This window comes from Melozone crissalis, unplaced genomic scaffold (assembly GCF_028551555.1).
Source record: "Melozone crissalis strain CALT ecotype California unplaced genomic scaffold, PUWL_Pcris_2 ptg000017l_1, whole genome shotgun sequence".
NCBI classification, from domain to species: Eukaryota; Metazoa; Chordata; class Aves; order Passeriformes; family Passerellidae; genus Melozone; species Melozone crissalis.
Window position 1 is genome coordinate 15,472,811 of NW_026535795.1, and position 23,211 is coordinate 15,496,021.

The 23,211-nt window shown below is 47.1% G+C and overlaps 1 protein-coding gene across 1 annotated transcript in view; it reads right to left on the minus strand.

The window, feature by feature from the left end:
* LOC128935879 (rho GTPase-activating protein 39-like) overlaps nucleotides 1-21,208 on the minus strand; it is a 55,827-nt gene extending 34,619 nt beyond the window's left edge. Inside the window, exon 1 of the mRNA XM_054274475.1 lies at nucleotides 21,071-21,208. Coding sequence (XP_054130450.1) covers nucleotides 21,071-21,081 — 11 coding nt within the window. The 5' untranslated portion in view covers nucleotides 21,082-21,208. The remainder of the gene's footprint in view (nucleotides 1-21,070) is intronic.
* Nucleotides 21,209-23,211: the final 2,003 nt, after the last annotated feature.

The window sequence follows — 23,211 nt, forward strand, 5'->3', positions numbered from 1 at the left end:
CCATGACAAGGCATGCCCCAATGATAATCAGCTTAAAATAAAGTCCAGAACAGTCTCAAAGGCATAAGGCCCAACAGCCCAAGACCAGTACCTGAACCTTGGGTGAAAAGGATGCACAGGCATCTTAGAGCTCTGTATGTCACCAGGGAGGAGGGAAGGCAGCACAGGCACGCCCACACCAAACTTCATGTTTCTCCATCATCCACTCTGTGCCAAGTGTTGTCCACTAGGTTTGGAATGATTTGGGTCCTGAAATCACTCCCTGGGGCCACACAGAGAGCACCCCAAGGGGAGGGGAAGACAGAAGGGCTTGAACTGCTGCTCATCCCCACCCCATCCTTCGGTGCCTCCATCACAGGATGGGCAATTCTGCAACAGAGGAAAGACCAAGGGACAGAAAACATCCCTGTTTTCATGGCCTTGAGACAAAACACAAAGCACTTGCTGGACGGACACTCTGAGCAGAAGGTGGTCATAGTGTCCATAGTGTCTCCATACTGGAGACACAGGCACCAGGGCACTGCCTGGTGACCAGCAGACCAACACTAAAGGAAACTGCACCTGAGGGCAGGAGGAGCAGTAAAATCCACTCCTGTTAAAAAATCCTGGTGATGCAGACTGGGCACAGGTCTTCACCAGAGAGCTATCTGCTGCTTCTCTGGAGGCCAAGGGTCTCTCACTTCTCTCTGTCCCCAAATTGTCATTGAGGGTGAGCACCTTGGCCTGTGTTATGGCTAGAGACAAGCTGTGGCCACTGCAGTCTCAGCAGAAGGCAGAAGACATGTCAAAAAACATTCAGCATAAAGAAGTTTCCAGGTGCTTCTCTCTACTCTTTGCAATCATCCACAGGCTGGCCAGGGACACACATCTGGCAGGCAGCCTCTCCTGCCTATCTGTCACATCCAGCCCCTGGGTTTCACATGGTGAGGAGCAAAATAATTTGTGGAGCTTGAGCCCCAGGCCACTGCAGAGAAGTGAGCTAGCTTCCTTGGGCTATGGGACCTGCGTTGACACCCTGTCCAGCTCTCAAGCTGCTGTGATAGCATACCTTGGGTCTCTTCTGCCTTATGGCTAGAGTTTTCATTCTGCAGGTCACAGCAAAAGCCCAAAACTCCAGTACTTAAACAGCCTCCCCAAAGCTCTGGTTTCCTCCAGAAGAAGTAGCACCTTCTAAGCTCAATGAAAACTTCAGCAGAGTTATTGTTCCTTTTAAGGGGCTAAATATTTAAGAACAAATTGCAGAAGATAAAAAGAACCTGGCAGTCTTCATCTCTTCTCCTTCCAAAATGTACTGTGTGCATCCACAGCTGCCTCCAAACCACAGCTGCTGGAAGGCAGGTGGCTGTGGGGGGAAGCAGGACGGTCCCTGCCCAAGGGAAACAAGGCACCCTGGCAGGGAGCTGAGACATGGCACAGCTTGGTGCTGGCCTCCAACTTGCACAGCCTTAAGCTGCATCAATCCCAGGACACATGGTCAGGTCTGTCATTGGACTGGGACCAATATTAGCACCATAGCATCTGACAGTGACTACATCCCATCTCAACATGCTCATAACTAGACTTTGCCCCAACCAGACAGGATTTAAATGAGAAAACTTTGATTTTATCAATATCCTAGAGAGGAAATATTTGCTTAGGTAAAGGCATTACAGGACAACCTGCCAATACAGCAAAAATGATGACCACAGCTGGGATGCGTACTGCTTACCTTCCACCCCTGGTGCTCCCCCATGGCAGCATGTGGGGCTCAGTCCCAAGGAGGCAGCCTGATGACTTCCCATTGCTCCCATGGTGATGCCCCTAGTTTCAGGGAGGATTCATGCAGTCACGCTGCAAGCATGGCTTGATGAGTATCGCCATGGTCATCCCACCTGTATAGGATCCCACCAAAGGGGGCAGCAGGACCCACGCAAGGTCGCCACCAGATGCACTAGCCACATCCTTCCAGGAGTGTAAATCTCTGCAGGCAGGTACCCAAGGTAACAGATCTACTTTCTCCACATCTTCTTGGGATGCACAATCTAAGACATATGATACCAACTGAAGCAGACTTGAGCTTCACTCTCTTCTGAGAGCATATGCAGGCACCACCAAATCATACAGGATCTGCCCACAATGGTACTCAAAGCAGCTAAGAGCCTCGCAGCATGAAAGAAACTCTAAAATCAGGTCTGGGCTGTTTGTGTTTTTTTAAGGAGGATCCATACAAACAAAAGAAAAGGATGGAGATGGGACCCCTTAATCTCCTGCCTTCTCAATGGGCCCCAGCACCTCTTAGCACTACCTGCTGATTGAAACCCTGGTCAGTGACTAGAAAGCTGAACACGGCTCCACAGATCTGTAAGACCCCAATACCTCTTGGCAGCTGTTGAACAGAAGTAAACTGGACTTGAAGCAGGATGACATTTCCCAGTGCCAATAAAACTGCACCTTGGGTGAAGAGCATCATGCTCTTCTTAAACTGCAGGAATGAGGTGAAGAAGTTGTACCTGCCAAAATGAGGTAGGGCAAGAGCCCAGAGCCCTGGAGAAGCAGCATACACCAAGTGCTCTCCCTGGGCCAAAGCAAGCAACGTCACGTCAATGATATCCCTGCTATTTCAAGGACTCAGCAGCAGTCACTGCCCTGTCATCCTATAATTACTGACAAAGGTCTTGATTTATCTAGCTTGCTGTCCAGCTGCTTCAGGACTGAGATTTACTCTTCACCGCCTCCTATGTCACCACTACTGATACCAGGGATTCCTCCCAGCATTGCCACGAAGCCCGTGCAGCCAGGGGCCCAGCACAGCAGCTGCTGCCTCAGAGAATTGATGCCAAAGAAAGCAGTCTGGGAATAGGAGGCTCTCCAATCAGAAGTTGTTTAAGTAAAGCCCCATTACCACATAAACCTAGCAATTGCTCCAGTACCTTGGGAGCAACCCACAACCTGTACACTGCGGAAGGAGCAGGACTCAACAGCGACTGATCTTCCGTCATTTCTGTACACGGATCATCCTGGGCTCAGTGACATGACACCAGGCACTGCACAGACATAAACACACTGCAGTGCAGCATAGTTTCCCCATACAGAAGGGCAAAAGAACAACCATTCTCGTGTCATCTTCACTGAAGGGAAGAGAGAGCCCATAGCAGCCAGAACAGACCAAAGTAAATAGCCAGCTCCCAAGGCTCATTTGCATCATGCACAGGGATAGCTTTTTGCTGCAGACAGGAACACTGAGTAAGGACAATAAAACATTTACACAGATTTCTGAACAGTGTCAGAGGGTGAAGAGGAGGAAGACAGGAACAGAAAAGATACTTCCAGAACCAGCAAAGGGAAACCCATCAGCCAGGTCCTCAGGACCAAATGGCCACCACAGTGAGAGCATGCAGGGTTGGAGACTTAAGGACCTCTCAAGACACCCACCTCTGATCTAAAATAATTCCACCAGACCATCAAAAAAACATGACAACCGTAGCTTTTCTAAAGGCAGAACATGAGTTGGCAGTGGTCAGGAACAGCAGACTGAGGCTGTAATTATAGGGTGGAGAACCTGCACTGCCAGGCCATGGCCAACTGAACAGTGTCACCCATGGTGCCAACAGAGGATGCCCTACAAACAGCCAGACCACAGAGCATAATGCTTTCAAGCACCACTCAGCAAAGCTACATATCTGAGGCAGCTAAGTTCCTAGAAGTGGGACATTAGCAAAATAATGGCCCTCTGTCTCTGTTCATTTAACAGTCATTTATGAGCTGAAAAACAGGGTCCCTTGAAAACTTATGCACAACATAGCCACGGACAGCAAGGGACCAAGTCATTCCTCAGATAGCAGAGTCCACAAAACACTGGGGGCTAAAAGTACAAAACAAATATAAGTGTTTCATCATAACTTCTTTAGGGTTATTCATTCTTCAGCAAATCTCTCCAGCTGCAGCTGTCTCTGCCAATTCCGTTGAAAAAAAATCACAAGAGAACAGATGCAGTGAAGCTCTTGAAAGTATTAGCTGTCCAAGCCTGTTATGTGTGACTCAAGTTAACCATTAAAATACCAGGCTAGCAGAGGAATTTGGTTTCAAATCAAAGGAAAGAACAGGAGAGTGTTCGCAGCAAGTCAAAGGAATAACCACCTGCAAACAAACAAATCTCTCCTGTCCTGTGAGATGCCATCAGGAAGCTCATCCCAACAGGACTCTGTGCAGAGGAGCCACAGCAGTGTTATCATTTTCTCCAGCCCAAAGCACACCAATTTCCTCTGGCGAAGAAGAAGAGATAGTAAGTAAATAGCTGAAAACCTCAGTCACAAAGTTCATAAGCTCTTTATAAACCAATAAGCAAGAAAAATAAATATATAATGGAAAAGAGGTCCTTCCATTTGTTTTGCCTACAGGAATTGCTGAATGACAAGCACATCAGACACAACAGAGTCAGGATGTTGCAAAGCCAATGCACTGGACCCACAGCATCGGTCCCTCCTGCAGCCCCAGAGCCTCCCCTCCTGCATGCCTGCCCCACAGGGAAGCACATGGGTCTCTGCTCTATGCACAGCTCCAGCTCTGGAAAGCTCACCTATCCCTGAGTAAATTCTTAGTTTGGGATGAAAATCACAGCCCACGTTTGACTCTTTTATCTTGTTTTTTATTCTGATGTAATAAACCATGAAAAAAAGCTTCCTCCAAAAGGAAAAGCATGCTTAACTGTTGCCCCAAACTGACATTCTTTTCCTGATTGTCTCTACAACTTTACAGTGTGAGTCGGAGTCACATCCCATGAGCTGCGTTTCAGCCTCTGTTTTGTCTGCTACACACTTGCATCTGCAAGAAGAGCAGGGACTACAGTAACACCTTGAACCCTCAGTAAACCAAAATACTAGTTACCTATAGTTCCAGTGCTTTGTCCTTAACAAGCTCTGGCTTGATTTAATGAGAAACAAAGACTGAGGTGTTTGACCTTGCCTTAAAATACAGTCACAGCTTTTTAAAAATTGAACATCTCTTCGATCTCACAGATGTAAGACTTCACAAAATAAAGCACCATTAGTTAAAGCCCCAAATTAGCCTTTGCTCTCACCATGTCATAGAAACAAAGGGGAGATTAACCAGGGAAGACCTCATTATGGTCTTCAACACTCTTATGAGAGGAAGTGGAGGGGCAGGTACTAATCTCTTCTCTTTTGTGACCAGTGACAGGACTTGAGGGAACAGCATGAAGTTGGAGGAGGTTTAGGTTGGATATCAGGGAAGAGTTTTTCACCCAATAGGTGGCTGAGTATTTGAACAGGCTCCCCAGGGTACTGGTCACAGCACCAAGCCTGTCTGAGCTCGAGAAGCATTTGAACAACGCCCTCAGGCACAGGGTGGGATAACTGGAGTGTCCTATGCAGGGCCAGGAGGTTGCAGACTCAGTGATCCCGATGGGTCCCATCCAATTCAGCATATTCTGTGATTCCCAAGAGTCCACAAGAAGGCAGCTCGTGGCAAATGACTGCATCAGTCACCAAAGGCTCTCAGTTGTTTCTTGGAGATGCTCAGGAAAAACCAGCTGGGCTGCAGAAGAAGGCAGTCCTGCATGGCATATGATGCTTCCCCAGGAAGACTCAACCCTTGGCAGCACCTCTGGAGGTACTACCTTGAACAGACCCTCCCAAGAAATGGGGAGAGCAGCATTAAAATAATGATGCAGTCACTCACTATGGACATCACAATTACTCCTTGCTATGGACAAACCTTTTGCAGGGCATATGCTCATTTCTTTAGCCTCTCCAAGGAGGTCGGTAGGATAAAGAATTCCCTGTTTTCACTATATCTTTTTCCCTCAGTTAATGACAGTAGGCGGTCAATCCAGCAGGTCAGGGAGATCAGGGAAAGTGCAATATCAAAGACAGCGACATTGAAGCTGCAAGTTTCAAGTCTGCCAAAAAAAATTTCAAGTTGGTGAAGAAAGGGAGGGAGGGTTGTACAGTTAACACCTACACTTCAGCAGAAGAAAAGTGAACTCCCCGAATGAGAGGAGAGTGATCTGGCAAAACAACTCCTTCCTCCGGAGGGATGAAACTGGTGAACTGTGACTTGCGTACACCCAGAACCAGAGCTGGGGACAGACTCATGACCCTGGTTCGAACCCATTGCAGCTCTTCACAGTTGCCCAGGCTCAAGTGGAACCACCCTCTTAAGCAAAAGCCCAGGTTTCACCTTTTCCACAGCTCTTTAAAAGGTTCCAAAAAACCACGCTGGTGATGGTATTTTTGACACAGTTCCAACTCCAAGCAGATTCATGCAGACATGCTAATGCACTCTGGGATTTTAAACACCACTAAATTCAACTAGTGCCAAGAACAGTTGAGCTGCAATTTTAAATACTCAGAGTTTATCTTGTTTGAATAAGCAAGAGATAAGTAAAGAAATCATGTAGACCAGAGCCTGGCCCAGACCATGTTTGATTTGCACCAGGTTCTCCGCTTCACCAAGTCAGTCTGAGATAAACACTTAAGCTACTTTGCATAGCCAGAGAAGTAAATATGTATCATCTGTTTGTCCTGGTTTAAAGGAAGGGGGAGAAAGGAATAAGAGAAAAAAAGAAACTGAATTTAAAAGAAAATTGAGACATGACTTTCTTATAAAAAAGAGACAGTGCAGTGGGTGGCCACAGAGCTGGCAGTACTAGACAGGATCTCCAGAACAAAAAAAACCCCAGGAAATCCGCAGTGTCAATTCTCCCCACAGTTGATTTAAAATGAGCTTATTGCTTGCACTTGGTCTATGAGGAAGAAGCAGCTTCCGGGCTACGATAAGGGGAAACAAAGTTATTAATAGCATCACAATGAGCAAGTATCAGAAGCTATGTTGCAGCCCTGGAAGATCTTGGCTGGTTCATGAAAATATGTGTTGCCATGGCAGAAATTGCTATACATGGTAACAGTGAACAGTGGGATGAGAACAATACACTTCTTGATTTGGTGCCCAAAACAAGTTCCTTATGTTTTCTCCCACCAAAATCCACACATTTATTAGATTGTGTTCAGTCCAAAACTGAGCTTTTCACTTTCAACGGTGGCAAGGAAGACAGCAAAAAAGAGGCAAATTCAGAAAGACATTAAAGCAGGCATCACTCTCTGTGCTTCTGCAATGGCATGGTTGATGGACTGGGGCAGAAACTGGACCATATTCAACTTCACTTTTTATTGTTTGATATCCATCAAGACAGTCTTCATCTGCCAAACACTATGTACCCAATACATAGATTTTGCTACCGATAAAAAAAAAAAAAAAGAGCAAATAAATGAAGAGGCGCTTAAAGCAGGGCGTCTTCCAAGATGGGATGACCTGACATTCAATATCCAACATGGCAGCAGATCACCATGCTGTGCTATTCTGTCCTTTGCTTTCCTCTTTGCAGTTCTCAGCCCCCTCTTCCACCCTGCAGCACTGCCAAGCATTGAGCACACACAGAGTGCTAATACTTTCCAGAACCATCTGTTACCCTAAACTCATTCCTGAATTGTAGTGCTAAGGATTTCTTCCCTCATCTGCTCTTCCTCAACCACTACTTTTGTCCCCATTTCTAGATCAGGTACAAACACTGTGAGCAGCAGAGATCCCAGCCTGGCTCCACCAAGAGTTCCCTCCTCTGTGAAGTCTGACCATCTACTCCTCATCTTTGCAGCCCAATCTTTTAACCATTTATCCACCCATGATGGACTTTTCCTCGATAACCTCTGCTGAAACATTTCAGTGAGGTCCAGCAGACCACTCCACTTGATCACACCTGCCACGTACTTGGAAACACCTTCCAAGTACCAGGGGAGTCATGTAGCTCAGTTTTGGTCGACAAAAGCCATATTGGCTCTTCCCCAACATGTCACACCCATTTATGTTCCCACTTAATACTGGTTTCTGGAAACTTTGAAGCGTAAGTCATGCACCTTTGGTAAAGCCAAGTGCCCCTTCCATTCTGCCTACTGGTGAGACACTCTGAGAAGTTTGTTAAGCAAAACACGTAAGCCTGGTCATGCCCTTTCTCCATCTTCTCCCTCATTGCTCAAGAATCCACACATGTATTAGAGATGTTAAAGGCAGATGGCTGGCTGCTCTTCCTAGTAACTATCTCAGACTAACTGTCTATAAGTTTACGCAAATACTTTTTCAACCTGATGATGCCTTTTGCATCCGTGACCCCCAAGAACACTGAAATCAGAAGTCCATCACAGATTGTGTAAAATAAATGGCCTTCTTCCTTTAGGTTTCACCAAGTGCTAATAGTTCTAGGGTCACAAGACTTGGTAGAAAAAATTCAACTTACCCATAGAAAGGGGAAACACTGTCCCCAACTTTTAAAAGAGTAGGAAGACCCTGGCAACTACCAGCCTGTCAGCCTCACCCCTGTGCCTGGGAAGGTGATGAAACAGACCTTCCTGGAAGCTCTACTAAGGACATGGAGGTGATTTAGGACAGCCAGTATGGCTTCACCAAGGGCAAGTCCTCCCTGACCAACTCAGTGGCCTTGCACAATGGCATAGCTCAGTAGACAAGGGAGGGGACAGAGATGTCATTTATATGGACTTCTGTAAAGGCTTTGACACAAATCCCCACAACATCCTTCTCTCTAAATTGGAGAGAGATGAAGTTGATGAGTGGACTGTTAGATGGGTAACAAAGTGGTTGGACAGTCACATCCAGAGAGTAGTGGTCAATGGCTCAGAGTCCCAATGGACGTTAGTGACAAGTGGGGTCCCTCAGGGGTCCATACTGGGACCAGCGTTGGTTAATATCTTCATTAGTACATGAAGGGAACAAGTGTACCCTCAGCCGGTTTGCAGATGACACACCTGAAGGACAGGGCCATCCAGAGAGACCTGGACAAGCCTGAGAAGTGGCCCACGGGAATCTCTGAGGTTTAACAAGGCCAGATGCTGGTGCTGCATCTGAGCTGGGTATCAGTCCCAGTATTGATCCAGACCGGGGCAGGAACAGATCGAGAGCAGCCCTGATGAGAAGGGTTTGGGGGTGCTGGTGGATGAGAGGCTGCACACGCCTGGCCCTGTGTGTTGGCACCCAGAAACCAACCGTGTCCTGGCTGCATCAAAAGAAGTGTGGGCAGCAGGTCAAGGGAGGGGATTCTGCCCCTCCAGTCCCCTCAGCTGAGGCCCCACCTGCAGTGCTGCATCCAGCTCTGGAGTCCTCAGTGCCAGACAGACACGAACCTGGTGGAGCCAGTCCAGAGGAGGCCACCAGGTTAATCAGGGGGATGGAGCAGCTCTCTTAGGAGGAAAGGCTGAGAGAATTGGGTTTGTTCAGCCTGGAAAACAGGACGCTTAGGGGTGACATAACTGCAGCCTTCCAGTTCCTAAGGGGGGCTTACAAGAAAGATGGACAGGGACTTTTTACAAGAGCGTGTAGTGACAGGAAAAAGAGGAATGGATTCAAACTGAGAGTAGGTTTAGATTAGATACTTCTTTGCTGTGAGGGTGGTGAGGCACTGGAATGGGTTTGCCCAGAATAAATATGGATGCCCATTCCCTGAGTTGCTCAAGGCCGGACTGAACGGAGCTCTGAGCAACCGGGCCTAGTTAAAGATCTCCCTGTACATGGCAGGGAGTTGAAAGTAGGCAATCTTTAAGATCCTTTCCAACCCAAACCATTCTCTGATTCTACTACCTTCATGATTTGCATACCTTGATCTTGCTATGCAAGACTTTTCCAAACCAAGGAATCACAAATTTTATGCTCTCTCCTCCTACGGCAGCTGCTCTGTCCTTTAGTAATTTTAATTATCTTCACTGCAGTCTCTCTAACATCACTGTCCTTCTCACAATGCAGAAATCCAAACAGCATGCAGTCTCCAAGACATGAACAAAGTGTTAAAGAGGGTCAAATTGATGTCCTCTGCTTCAGTATTAACTCCATTGCTGATGGTGATCAAAACTGATTGGTTTATTTGGCAAACATCACAGACAGAACTGATGATTTCAGAGAACTGTCAGTGACTCCAAGCTTCTTCTCAAGCTATAACCACTAGTTCTAGGCTGAGTATCAAACAGGTTCAGTACAGGTAATTTTTCCCTGTTCACCATGTTTTCCTACACTGAAGCTTACCTGTCATGTATCAGTCCACTTGCTCAGTTCTCTGAGGTTCTAATGGATTTCCTTATCTTCAGTGAGCTATTCAACCCACTGAAGAAACTGAGGATCCTCTGCAAACCTGGGAATGTCACTGCACCCCTCTATACCTGAGGTTACCCATAAGGTGCAAAACACTCCCAGCACCAGTTTCTCGGGCCTTGCTGCTGACTTCCCCAGGTTAAAAAATGACCAGTAAGCCCTGCCCTTTGCAGTCTATGCTTTCACCAGCTCTTTGTCCGTAACAAGACCCTTCCTCCGTGCCCGTGGCGACTCTTTCTTCAAAGCCTTTGGCAGAGAAACTTGCCAAAGACTGTCTGAAAACACAGACACATGAAGCCTGGTGGTCCTGCTCCCAGCATGCTCATCTCCAGCAGGTCTGTGAGGCAGGGGCAGGGCTTGCCTCTACAATAGCCCTTCTAACACTGGTCCAAGCAGCTGTGCTTGGCCATGCCTTCAGCAAACTTGTTCTTCATTGCAAAGACTTAGGCACAGGGGTCAGACCCAACAGTCCATGGAATCCTGAATACTCTTCACAGCCCTTCCCTAGCAGTGCACCTGCACAAATACTGAGCCACTTCTCCAATTTCCTCAAGACTCAACCTTTTAAAATGCTATTGCATTCACCACCACCAATTTATGTGATACCAAGGGCACTTTAGAGGCAGGATACACATGAAAGTATCTCAACAATTTCAGTATTAAAATCCTTTGGCACTCTTGAGTAAATATTATCTGTTCCTTAGCTTCTTATCAGCTCGTCTTTTGCTCTAAAGCTATTTCTACTGATGTTCAATGCGAGACAACTTCTCCAACAGTTCTTCTGTAGCAAGCTTGAAGTTTGCAAAGCTCCTCCACAGGAGTCAAGATGGCCACAAATGGTTTAGATTTTTTTGTGATAGCTTTATCTTCTGTGGCTCTCATGCTTTGATCTCTTCTGCTGCCAGTTTCCAAAAGGCTTCAATGCATTTGAAAGTTAATCATATTTGGCAAATTCACTCCTCAAAAGTCTTAATCTGGACCACCTTATTTTGATTTTACATGTAATCTGCTGAAATAGATAGGTTTTTTTGGTCTTCTTGCCTGGATACAACTTCCCCTTTTTGGTAAGCCTGCTTCTCATTCTACTGTCCTTTTCTCCTCCGCACATGTCCCTTTTTTGTGTCTTTCTTTAAAAGGCCAAATAAAATGTCTGATCTGTTCTTGGTGGAGGTACCCATTCCTTCTGAGCTGGTAATATAACCACTAAATACTTTCTGTGCCCCCTCTGTTCCAATCAACTCCTCTTAAGCCGAGGAACAGATCTCAGGTTTCTTCCAAGGCAGCAGACAGCCCCTTTTTAGCAGACTCAGGAGTAAACACCATCTCTGGGGCGAGGCAGACAAGTCTCATTTATTTTATTTTTATGCTGCCAGTCATAAAGATCCCATCATAACCCCAGGCTTCGCATTATTATGACTATTCAGCACACAAGTACTGAGTTTTCACAGGTAACTGCACATTCACAGTTTCCAGATGCCCAAAACTAGATATTTTTCTAGCTGGAAACCATGTTACACAAACAAAGCACCTCCTGAGGCAGCCACCAGGTGAGAGGTAGAGGGGTCAAGGCTTCTCCTTCCCAGGAGGAATACAAGATGACATCAATGGGCAGAAAAGATTCCAGGAGAGCAGCACCCTGCAACAGCATTTCCCTTCCAAGGAACTGCCACAGCTTGGACCTTCTCCCTTGTTTACTTTCAGCACTACTGAGCACAGAGCTGTAGCTAAGGTTGAAACCAGCAGGACCTTGGTGGGAGACATACAAGAGACAAAAAGCTAGGCCCAATGGCTAACAAACTGCAAAACAAGTTTAGTCAGCAACAGGTTTTAATCTAAAAAATAAAAGCATCGTGGATCAATTATTGCCTGAAGCACAGTAAAAGTGAGTATTACATCCCTCAGCTGTTCATTCCTTTTCTCATCTTCTTTCACAGCTTAGCAAGGTGGGAAGTTGAAAGATGAAGCCCAATACTGCCCTACATCTTGAGCAGCAGAGAGCTCTGCTACAACAGAGCTACACCCAAGAAGGGGCTGGCTGAACGTCCCCTGTAGCAGCACCCAGTTTTCACAGTCAGCCACCCTAATATTGCTTTCTGTCCATGGGCCCACATACTGCCTGTCCTAATGAAAGCCCACGCTTCCCAGCAGGCCAACTGAGCAGTCCCAGCTCTAGCACAGACACATCTCACTGTTAAAGCTCTTCGTGCCACAGTTCACATTTGCCTTTCCCAGGGCAAACAGCCACACCATTCAGGAGGGTTTACAGCTATAGATCCATAGGCAAAGCAGTACAGATTCCTATCATAAGAAACAGACCCAAAATGGTAACTTCTGGGGAATACTGTTAATTCATCTAGAGTCCCTCAAACCTCTGCAGTACGTAAAACCTCTGGGTTTAAGCCAGGTCCAGCTGGAATTTGAAGGGCAAGAAAGCTGCACTGCTGGCAGTTCCATGACTAATTTGTCTGTTCTCTGACCACCCGCATGTCCTTGCTTGAAAAAATAACCACTGTTGCAAACAGCAGCGGCTTGAGCAAAGCAACAGGAATTAACTGCATGCCCTCCTTTGCCTGCACCAAGGGCCCACCAAGTGCAGGTCCTGGAGGCCCAACTCCACTTTGCAGTTGGTGCCATGTGCCCTGGCAAGACAGGGTAACAGAGCTGTCTGGGCCAGCTGCAGTGGCTATTTTATTTCTCATCCAGAGTACAAGATATACCGTGTATCAGGAGACACCCTAAAATAGAAAACTTTGCTTCTCCCCAATGAGACTCCACAGCAGCACAAAATCAACACCTCTGGGGCTCACCCAAGCCATCCAGGCCAGAGCAAAACTACTAGAAGATACTAATTTTTGCATTTCCAGCTGAACTCTGGGTACTTTCACTAAACCATGTGATGATCACCACGCTGTTTACCCTTTCCCACCTGAAGTCTTTGCTTCCTGCTCCAGGGAGAGTGGGATGGACAAAACAGCCCAAGGTGAAACTTCCCTGTACCCCTGCAGCAAGTACAACTTCACTGAACACCAAGTACCCAAAAAGCTTTTCTCCACGTACAGACAGCTCTCACATCTCAGCAGCAGCTTTGCTTGAAGTGAAAATAGTGAGTGATTTCATCCCTCCAAGACCAAATAAAGTTTAAGCATAAAAGTGCTCAGCTATTACAGCACTGGATGGCTGACAGGGAGGTGTCATTGGACATCGAGAGGCCACCTTACTAGGGAAGAGTTATGGGGAGCCAGAAAGGCTGAAATCACTGACATGCCCCTCACTGCCAAACTCATCAGCCTTCCTGGTTTCAAGAACAAGACCAACCCAAAGAAGTGTCACCACTAAGGAAGTTATGCCCACAGTATCTCTGCCAGCCTTCCTCTTGTAGCAGCATTTAGAATTCAAGGCCAAAGTCACTTCAACAGCATTACATTCAAAGCTGGCTCAAAAGACTATGGAGAGGGAACAGGATGATAACATCACAGCACAATGGCACACTAAAATCAGAGTGGATGATTCAGTGATATGTTCTCTATGCCCCCCCTCCCACTCTTTCCCCATCTCCAGCACTCATCACGTGAGGCCTGCAGAGCTCCTCAAATCCTTCACAGGGATAACTCAGCCTGCTAACTAACAGCAGATGGTTTTCTCTTGCTTTAGTGAACTCACCGACTCTGGTAACAGGATTCAGAAACAGAAAAAAAAAAAAAAAAAAAAAAAAAAAGGTAAGGTGGCAGTGCACAGCTTCAGCTTCACCTCCACAGATCATCACTGTCTTTTTTAATTTTTTCTGCTTATTGCCATCCCAAAACAGACTTCTACTTTGGAAGTCTCCAGAATCTTAAACATGTGTTTTAGACTAATTTCAAACTACAGCTTTAGTGAATTCAGGCTGGATTATCATATCACCACCAGGCATTTCCTCAGCAGCTTCTAAGCCCTCTATACAAAAAAAAAAAAAAAAAAAAAAAAAAAAAAAAAAAAAAAAGAGTATATTTGGTTTTCACTAGAGTAGATTACTTCAGGGGCAGATTACTTGGAAACCCTAAGGAGTTTCCAAGCCAAAACCGCAATTCGTGGGCCGTTTGTACTCTAACTCGGCACTGCAGATGAGAGCCCAAGGGCAACACCAACTCAAGCACAAAGTTGCCCTCTAAGCCCCAATGCTACTTCCTTCACACTCTTTTTACCAGGCTGATTAAATACAACTCAGCCATATCTCACCCAGACTATTCACTGTACTACATGGGCATAAATTGCCAAGATCATACACCTCCACATTACAACGTGCTAAGTGTCTGTCCTCCGGACTACATTGAACGCTCCTCATGCTGGCTCTATTCCAGGCTCTGCACCTCAGCTCACAGCCATTTCACCATCTCTCTTTGCTTCACCTCATGTTGATCAGTGATGATCAAGAATACATAAAACAGTTGGAGCTTCTCCTCTCACCCTAGCTTAGAGCAATACATAGTCGGATGGTCTAATAAAAAAAAAATCCCAAGCATAACTACTGGATCTAGGGAGCCAAGAAGAGCTAAACAATGTGGTTGATGCACAGCTGGATAACTGTAGATATCAAAGGACTATCAAAGAACTACAATGTACACAAGGAAGAAATAGATACAGGACCAGAAGAGGACCAAATATGGCATTTATCACTTTACAGCAAACTGACCACATTGAAACTAACAGCTGATCCTTGGGTTACTATTTTAACATCTGTAAGGAAGACTCAGTGCCTAGATTACAATGGGACCACCCGCAGTTTACCTCAGGTCTGGAAACAGCCCTGCACTTGATATTTCCCACATGGCACCAATAGCATTCCGGGACCAGCCCAGGGCAGATAAGACCATGTGGCAGGGTACAACTGTGTTAGCAGATGAGCAGGGGGTGAGAAGCAGGTGCCGGAGCAGGTGAGGTGGCCAGGACCAGCAGGCAGATTGGAGTTCCAACAGTATGTGAGTCAGCCACTCCAGCCAGTGCAGAGGAACCTTCCAAGCAAGACTCCACAGCACAGCTCATGCACTGCATTCCCTGGGCCTGTATTTAATTATTTAGCTAGAAAGTTTCCTGTAAGTTTTTCTCTGACTTTCCTTTATGACTGAAAATATTTTACACCAATTCATCCTTTAACCTGAGCCCTGGCTGCTTGTACACAACATATTGCACTGCTTCAGAGTCAGAAAAACCCAAGACAGCTGAATTCCATGTGGTTAAAGGGGATTTGCTGAGCTCAGTCTCAGTTCATCAGGCAGCATTGTGCAGGGATTTTCTTGGTATCACTAGCGATGGAGACAGTAAGCCTCTTTGTTTATTTTTTCCCAGATGAATGACACAAGCAAAAACAAACAGAAAATACCAGACCTACAAAACAAAGAGGCTATCCCTGCTACAGTGCACCTGGCCCTGGGCCACAAGTTCATGATGTTCATGATCACACAAAATCCCACTATATTGAGTCTTTTCTGCCTCCGTAACAGGTTTCCAGGCAAAAAGCAGCAACCTTGTTTGCCCAGGTAGGAAACAGCCCCATCTGTCACAGCAAAGTGCCTTATGGCAGTGTCCCACAGCTGCAAAGTTACACACACAAGTGAACCCAGCACAAGTTTGTGTGGGGAACCCTTCCTGCTAGGCTTGTTTGGTTTTGGTAGATCATAAACCCTGCAGCTAAGAAAACGCTTGGTTTAGAGAGGCCCAGGACTGCTCTGCTTCAAGTTGAGACAGGAACACAGCAAATCTGGGGAGCACAGGGTGCTCCCTCTTCATCTGTGTTGAAGCACTTGCCACTGAGGAAGGCAAAGCATAGCAAGAGCTTGGTTCAGGGAGCTGGGCACAAGCAGAATACAAGAGGGGTAAGAAAATACACCCTCCTTAGAGAACCAGACTTCTATTTTCCTCTAGTGGTTGATGAATATGTTAGCAAATAATTTTAATAAGACCCTTTTTTTCAGAAGTTCTAGCACTCTGCAGCATAGAGCCCTTGCTGGAATTTCATACAAGACCTAAAGCAAAAAGAGACAAAAGAGCCTGAAAAAACAATAAACTTAGCATCTCCAGCACTTTAATCTTTCAGTGTGGTTTTTTTCAGAAAGAATTTTCTACAGCTGATATTGTCTACCTCAAGCCTCTTATTTTTGCCTGAAGCATGTAACAGTGGGAGGCCATGTCTCCTTGCTATGCCAACATTCACCTGGGAATCACAGAGTGCTTTCCCTCTCCCATGCTTCGCTGCAACCAAACAATCTGAACCTCCAGCACTCTCATTTTAAGTTTCCCAAATATCTTTTGGCTGTGTGAGTTGCATAACCAAAAAATGGCAGCTGACAACGCACAAAGAAAAAAAGCCTGGGAGAGAAGCTGGAAGATAGCTGACACCAGCTACACTGGAATTTACTGGGCTACACTCAATTGGAAATATAAAACACTTAATTCTTACAGCAGTAACTTCAAATTCACAGAACAGTAATTAGGATGAGTGAATATATGCCAAATAATGGTACTTCCAATATCCCATGAGACAAAGACCAAGCACAAAAGAATTTTCTCTTGACCTACAGTCTCTTCCAGATGTACGAGGCAGATGGACCTCAAGGCTGCTGCTTCAGTTAATACTTTCCTGCCACTTCTAGAACTGACTGCTTTAAGAAACTATCCAAAGTAGAGTACTCTTCCTCATGAAAAGCATAAAACCCATCAAACAGACAGCTTGCTTCAATGGATACTCATGACTGAGCTACTAAAAAACACAAGAAATTATTTGCTCATTAAGGCTGTCTTTCCTACATGGGAACAGCCTTCCTTGGCAAAGGCAGGAATAAACATTAAATCTGTAATATCGACAGCAGAACTCAGGAACCTCCTATGAATCCAGCTAAAACCAAATCCCAGCGCCTGTTCTGGAATTTCTTTTTATTACAGATAAGAGGCACTTCCTGAACTATTTGAATCTGCCTGGGGGACTTTTTATAGAAACACAAGCGTATACACGTCACAAGGCACAAATAATTGCACTCCACTTGGGAAGAAGGACTGATGGAGCCTAAATGGAACATTTCAATTGCTAACCTATGTATTTGCTGAAAGCTTGCAAGCATCTCCTCCTAATTGCATCATCCACTGAGAAAGCCATTTCAGGAGTATAGCAGGAAAAGGAGACTACAAGACTACAAGAAGGAGGAAACACTGCTTTCCTTTGAACTTCTGATTAGTTTCCATCAAAAGACTCTGATCTGTCTGAAGGCGTTTCCCAAAGACCAGGCTTTATCTGCACAGGCAAACACTGAAGGTTTGACTGCCCCTTAGGAGCTAGCTCCGGGCCATGCTGGGCCTGCTGATCAAAGCACCTTAAAAAGGTTTTGGCAGCGATGGTAGACAGGACAACCACCTTGTCCTCTACAGCCCCTCTTCTGCTTCTGCCAGAAGAGCTACTGGAGGAAAACAAACTCCTGGCTTCACTTAAAGCCAGTCACCTCTAAAACATTTCATTCCAAGGAAACTTCCCTGGTAAGCTTACCAGGCTCAGCAGCATGTTTAGAGGAGTAGTGACAACAGGAGCAAGCATATGGCAGAGGTCAGGCTTGCTGATAACTTCTCCCACCTGCACTTATTTCCACTGACTTTGCAGAGCTAACAGAGACTTTTGCTATCCCAGTTTATTTACTGCCAAGTGAAGTACCACAATCCAGTCCATCCAAGAAAAGGCTCATTCAGCAGACAAGAGTGGGATGACCTGCTGTGGGGCATGGGCGTGTTCTGCACTCAAAGCTAGCTACAGAGAGGATATTTATTCATGGCCTTATTTAAGCCAACTAAGAAGAGACTAAACCAGAACAGGGCACATGGACCCAGTTCAGAGGATGTGGAGGGCTCTGCACGGCACAACAGTGAGAGGCTTGGATGCCCTGCCAAAACTAGAAGACCTCTCTGCTGCAAAGTCACAGCTGAGTTCAGACACACAGAGCCCATCAGCAGCTCCAGGGCAGAGCGATGAATTGTCAAAGTTTTCATTCACTCCTAAATGGAAGTTCCTAAAAAACATGGAAACTAGTATTCATGCAAACTCAAAGCCTGAATTAATCTGAATTAACTAAAAACAACAAAGTACGCTAAAGTGATTCAAGATTCAATAACAAAATGAAGAGTCCTCATTGTAATCCCCACAAAACACAAGAATCCCTTACATTTTGTATAAATCAAATTAAAACAGCCAACCAGAACAGCAGGTTTCCTGCTGAACAAACACACTTAGTACCATTCCCAGTCCTTCCACCCAGCTAACATGACTTCAGCAACCTCAGTATTTCTGGGTAGGCTGGAAGATCTCCCTTCGCACCCATCCTGAGGCAGTTTAATTCAAACAGCCAAAAATATGCTGCTAAAACAGCAAGTCCAAACTTAAAAGCTTTCTTCTCCATAAGTAAAGTGACAACCCAAGTAGTATCATTACTATAGCATTTACCCATCAGGAAATATAGATATGACATATATGACTTCCAAAAAAGGGTGAATGAATATTTATTAAATGGCACTTCCAGAGGAAAAAAACAAGCCACAGTCATGGGCCAAAAAGTCAGACTCCTATAGCTGTTTATGCTCTCTTACCTTTAATTGCAGAAGTAATTCCCTTAAAGCTGATTTTATGTATCTTACAGCTCTTCCCACAGTCCCTCAACAATGCTAATAATTCTTCCTCCACTGCTCTCAGAGGAAAAAAATCCCTTGGTCCCTGATCTACAAAACTTTACCGGTTTGTTATCAGGCAGTTACCCCAATCCTGTGAAGGCACCCCCAAAAGAATGGCAGAATGGATTTTAAAAATGCCTCAAAGCTCAGACACCAATACAAGGAAATCCACAAGCTGTTCTTACCCCTTAGGCAGCTCACTACAGGAATTCCAGGCTCTCCTTTGATCTTTGTACCACATATTATATTTTTCTAGGAATCAAGTAAGTCAGTTGAATGGGAGGCACTTCTTTTGTGTCCCTAAAGCAGGGCAGCACTCAGTAAGCCCTGTTCTGCATGGCATATTATGCATGCATGTCTCCCATGAGGATTTCTGCTGCAAATCCAGTCAGGGTGAGGCTGAAGTCAGACTTTTGCATCACAAGGATGACCGTAAAATTCTCTCAATTACAAAATGCACCAGACGTGTGGACTGAGATCTCACTGCAGCTTATGTTTGCCCAACTAAGGCCAAGATATCTGTTTCAGCTAGGCAAGCCTGTTGTGAATATAGATGGCATGTGAACTATCTGAACAAAACTGTGGCTTCTAAATCTGCATTCCTATAATCCACTGTAATCACAGCATCCCTCCAAACAGCCTCCATCCAACTGATAGGAAGAGTTGTCTTGTCAACCCAGCAAAAACCAAATTCAAAAGCACTAAAGAAACAGCAAGGGATACACAGGTAAAACACACTGAAATCCAGCACAAGAAGCTTTGTACTCATCTGCACCAGCTAGTGGAATGATAGCCTCAAATCTACAAGATTTTGTCGGCCTTTAGAGTTTACCCCAAAATGACGAATCTACAACCTCGATCTCCAAGTGCCTTTGGCTGTCACAAGCACAGAGGCAGAAGCAGCAGTTGTGAGGTGCTGCTCCTGGCAAGATGAGAGAATGCTGCTGTGCTCATCACTTTGCTCAGTCTGAATTCTGGTGTTTTAGGGCCACCCTCAATGGGATTTGCTATCCCTTCCCAAGATGCTCCTTACAGACTTACTCAAACCCTGGTCTGCTGCAGGAGATGCAGAAGGAAAAAGAAATAAAACAACTTCAAACGCAGGAGAAATAAAAAATTATTCCAAACACCTTGCATCACCAATGAGGCACTGAGTAAAAGGCCAGTGCAACTCTCCCCCTGCCAACAAGAACGTGAGAAGCCAGCTGAAGAGAGAATCACACTGCAGGAATTTTAAATCAGTCAAGTATTTAACCTAGAATGAAAAAAAGACACCAGCAAAACAGCACAACTGCAACTGGTATCAGCAACAACAAGGATAGTGCCTCTGCACGTTCCTCCTGGCAGAATCAAACTTAATTTAACCACTTCAGGCCGACGATCCCAGGCGCGGAGGGAACCAGGAAGAGTTCTCCTTCAATGGGGTTATTCACTGGAGCCGTAAAATCCGCCTGAGTTTGTCGGAAGCCGGATGCAGCCTGGGAAACTGGCCTGGCTACCTGGCCCTCCATTTTCACTGCCAACAGGTGATCCTGTCTCCCTACCCACTTCCAGGAGAGGACAGAACCCTCTCCTGGCCCTGCAACAGCCACACCCGATAGTATTTTCACTGTCATTCTGTAAAAGCGCTTATTTTTTAAGCGAAAGAGAGAAAGCTACGGGAGCACACAGCTCAGCGCCAGCGAGCCCGGACTGGAACGGGCACAAAACCATGGTGTGCTCCCGACGAGCCGCCCGGCTTTGCAGGTGTGAGGGCACCCGACAGAGTCCGGCCGCAGCCCCCGGGGAGGCGCCGGGACCCGGCAGGAGAGAGGACCCCGAGTCAGGGCCGGGCCGGCTACGCTCAGCCGAGCTCATGGCCGCCCGCCTTGCTCGGAGGCCGCAAACAGCCCAGTCCCAGCCCCAGGCGGAGGCCCCGGCGGGAGCCAGGACAGTGCGAGAGAGAGGTCCCCCCACAGACAGCCCAGCGCGGCGGGAGGCGACCCGGGACCACCGCCCCGCACGAGTCTGACCGCTCGGCACGGCACGGCACGGCACGGCACGGATCGACTCAACTCGGTCCCATTTCACCTGCCAGGTCGGCTTCCCCGGCCTCGCCTCCACCCTAGCCGGGAGTTGCTCCCGGCCCCAGCCCAAGCCCAAGCCCAGGCCCAGGCCCTGGCCGAGGCCGAGGCCCACTGCCTCGAAGAGCGGCAACGCGTCTCTCCCCTCTCCCGCGACTCAACAGGTGCGTGGCGGCCACACTCACCTCTCCGCCATGGCCGCTCTGCCCGCGAGCGGGACAGGATGTGAAACCCGATCCCGGCCCCGCCCGGAGGTGGTGCGGCCGGACCCGGGACCCCCAGCCACTCCCCAGGTCCCTCTGCCGGGGGCTGCTGTGCTGGGACGGGCGGGGCGGAGCGGAGCGGAGCGGAGCGGAGCGGAGCGGAATGGGGAGGAGCGGGCCAGGACTGTCCGGGACTGGCGGAGCCGGCGTCAGTGGTGGAGCCGCGGGTCGAGGGCAGCCCCTAGCGGCGGGTGCGGTCGCTACGGAACCCGATCTAGTCCGCCGAGCCCTGGCCTCGCGGAGCTCCAACCCGAGGAGTGGAAACAAGGAGAATGGAAGCGGTGCCGGGACATCAGTTTTGGAGTCGCTGAAGCCTTATTTGAGCTACTGGTCAATGGCAAAAGTCAGTGGTCGTGACCTCTTTTGTGAGGAAAGCCGTGGTCAGGCAGGTCACATCCTGCTCTCGCCTCGGGGGTCTTTCGGCAGCGCTGTAGTTGTAGGCCTCAGGTACGGCCTGTGCGCGCCGCTGGATCACAGCTGCGCCGGTGAACCGTGTTCTCCCGACGCTGCCTGCCGCTGCCCTGGGCACATGAGGCTTTATTGGTTCTGCTCTGCCCTCTGGTACTCCCGACATCCTGCAAGAGCGTGGATGGAAAGTGGCAAGGGGGACTTGAACTAGTGTGGAACACTGAGAGGAAAGTTCCTTTGCCAATGCTAGATGTTGAGCTGTCTCTGCTTCCAGCTGGGAGGGTACAGACCTTTGTTTGCCCAGATGTTTGCTCTTTTTCTCTTTTTTTTTTTTTTTTTTTTTTTTTTTTTTTTGCCCCAGCAGCTTTGTCTGGGCAGATTTTGTAGACTTTCTGTTTCTTCTCTATCATGAGCACATAGTAGACTGGTCAAAGCTGTGCAGGAATATCAGGTGTGTCTCCAGCAGATGCACAGATCCACCAGCGGCGTACGAACAGCATAGGTTCAGAGACCTCAAGAACTAGTAGAGCCCTGCTTCTCGGCCAGCATGAGTACTCTAAATAAACAAGCCGTGCTCTAAAGGTCAGCCCTGATAGATCAGCTTCTGTCAGCCACAGCTTTGGGGTATGTCATTTGGCATGGTGGCTCCTGTATATCAGTAATTGCTGCAATGTGCCACTTCTCCCGAGGAATCCTTTACTGTCCTATTATTCTGGAATAGAAACAATCCCATGTGGATGCAAATCCTGAGGGTTGAGCTGCCTGGATTCCTCAGATCCTATAACTAGGGGTGCAAGACTTGACAGATTCTTGGTGGATTTTGCCACTAACAGAGTGGTTTGGGGCTCATGTTGCACCAGGGAGCAAATGTCTGCTACGGTAAGAAATTAGTCTGTTCAGCTTATTAATGACCCCATGCCAGCCAATGGTCAGGGTCCCACCCAGAGCAACTGCACTCATTTTCAGATGGCATTTTGGCACTATTGAGAACTTGAGGGTAACTTAATCTTAAGACATTCCCAAGAAATTCCCACTGCATTTTTAAATAGCAAATAGAGAGACAGTGAGATCATGGCTGCTGCACTTGTGGGCTGGTCACACAGCTGCACTGTGCTTATGCGGGGGGGGGGAGGGGAAGATTGTATCTGGGCAGCCAGGGGCCAGTGGCGAGTGGGGCCCCCACAGGGGCTGTGAAGCTGCTGGAGATGCCTGAGGTGCTGTGGGAAAGCAGGCAGGAGAAGTTGAGTTCTGTGGGACTGCAAAGCTCAGGAACTGAGGCACAGGCTAACAGGAAAGAAAAGGAGGAGTTGAACCAGGTCTGTGTTGCAAACAAAAATTTGCTGGTGTAGCTCTACTATGATTAAATTGGCATCCCTCCTTGTGGAGATGCAGATATTGCTTACCTTTGCCAGTACAGGTTATACCTGTCCTCAGGGAAACAGTAATACTGGGAAAATGCTTATAGCAGCCTGATAGTCTCTGTCTGTTCAATGGCTCCTGTAGACACAGACTTAGTGTGTAAGAATTTTAACAGTTTGATCATCATTTTTGTGCCAGAAGGTCTTTTGGGCATGCTGAAAATAGATGCTGGGGACATGGGAGCTTCAGGGCCCCAGCTTCAGGGCCCCCCAAAATGAGTGACCTGCCACAGTAAG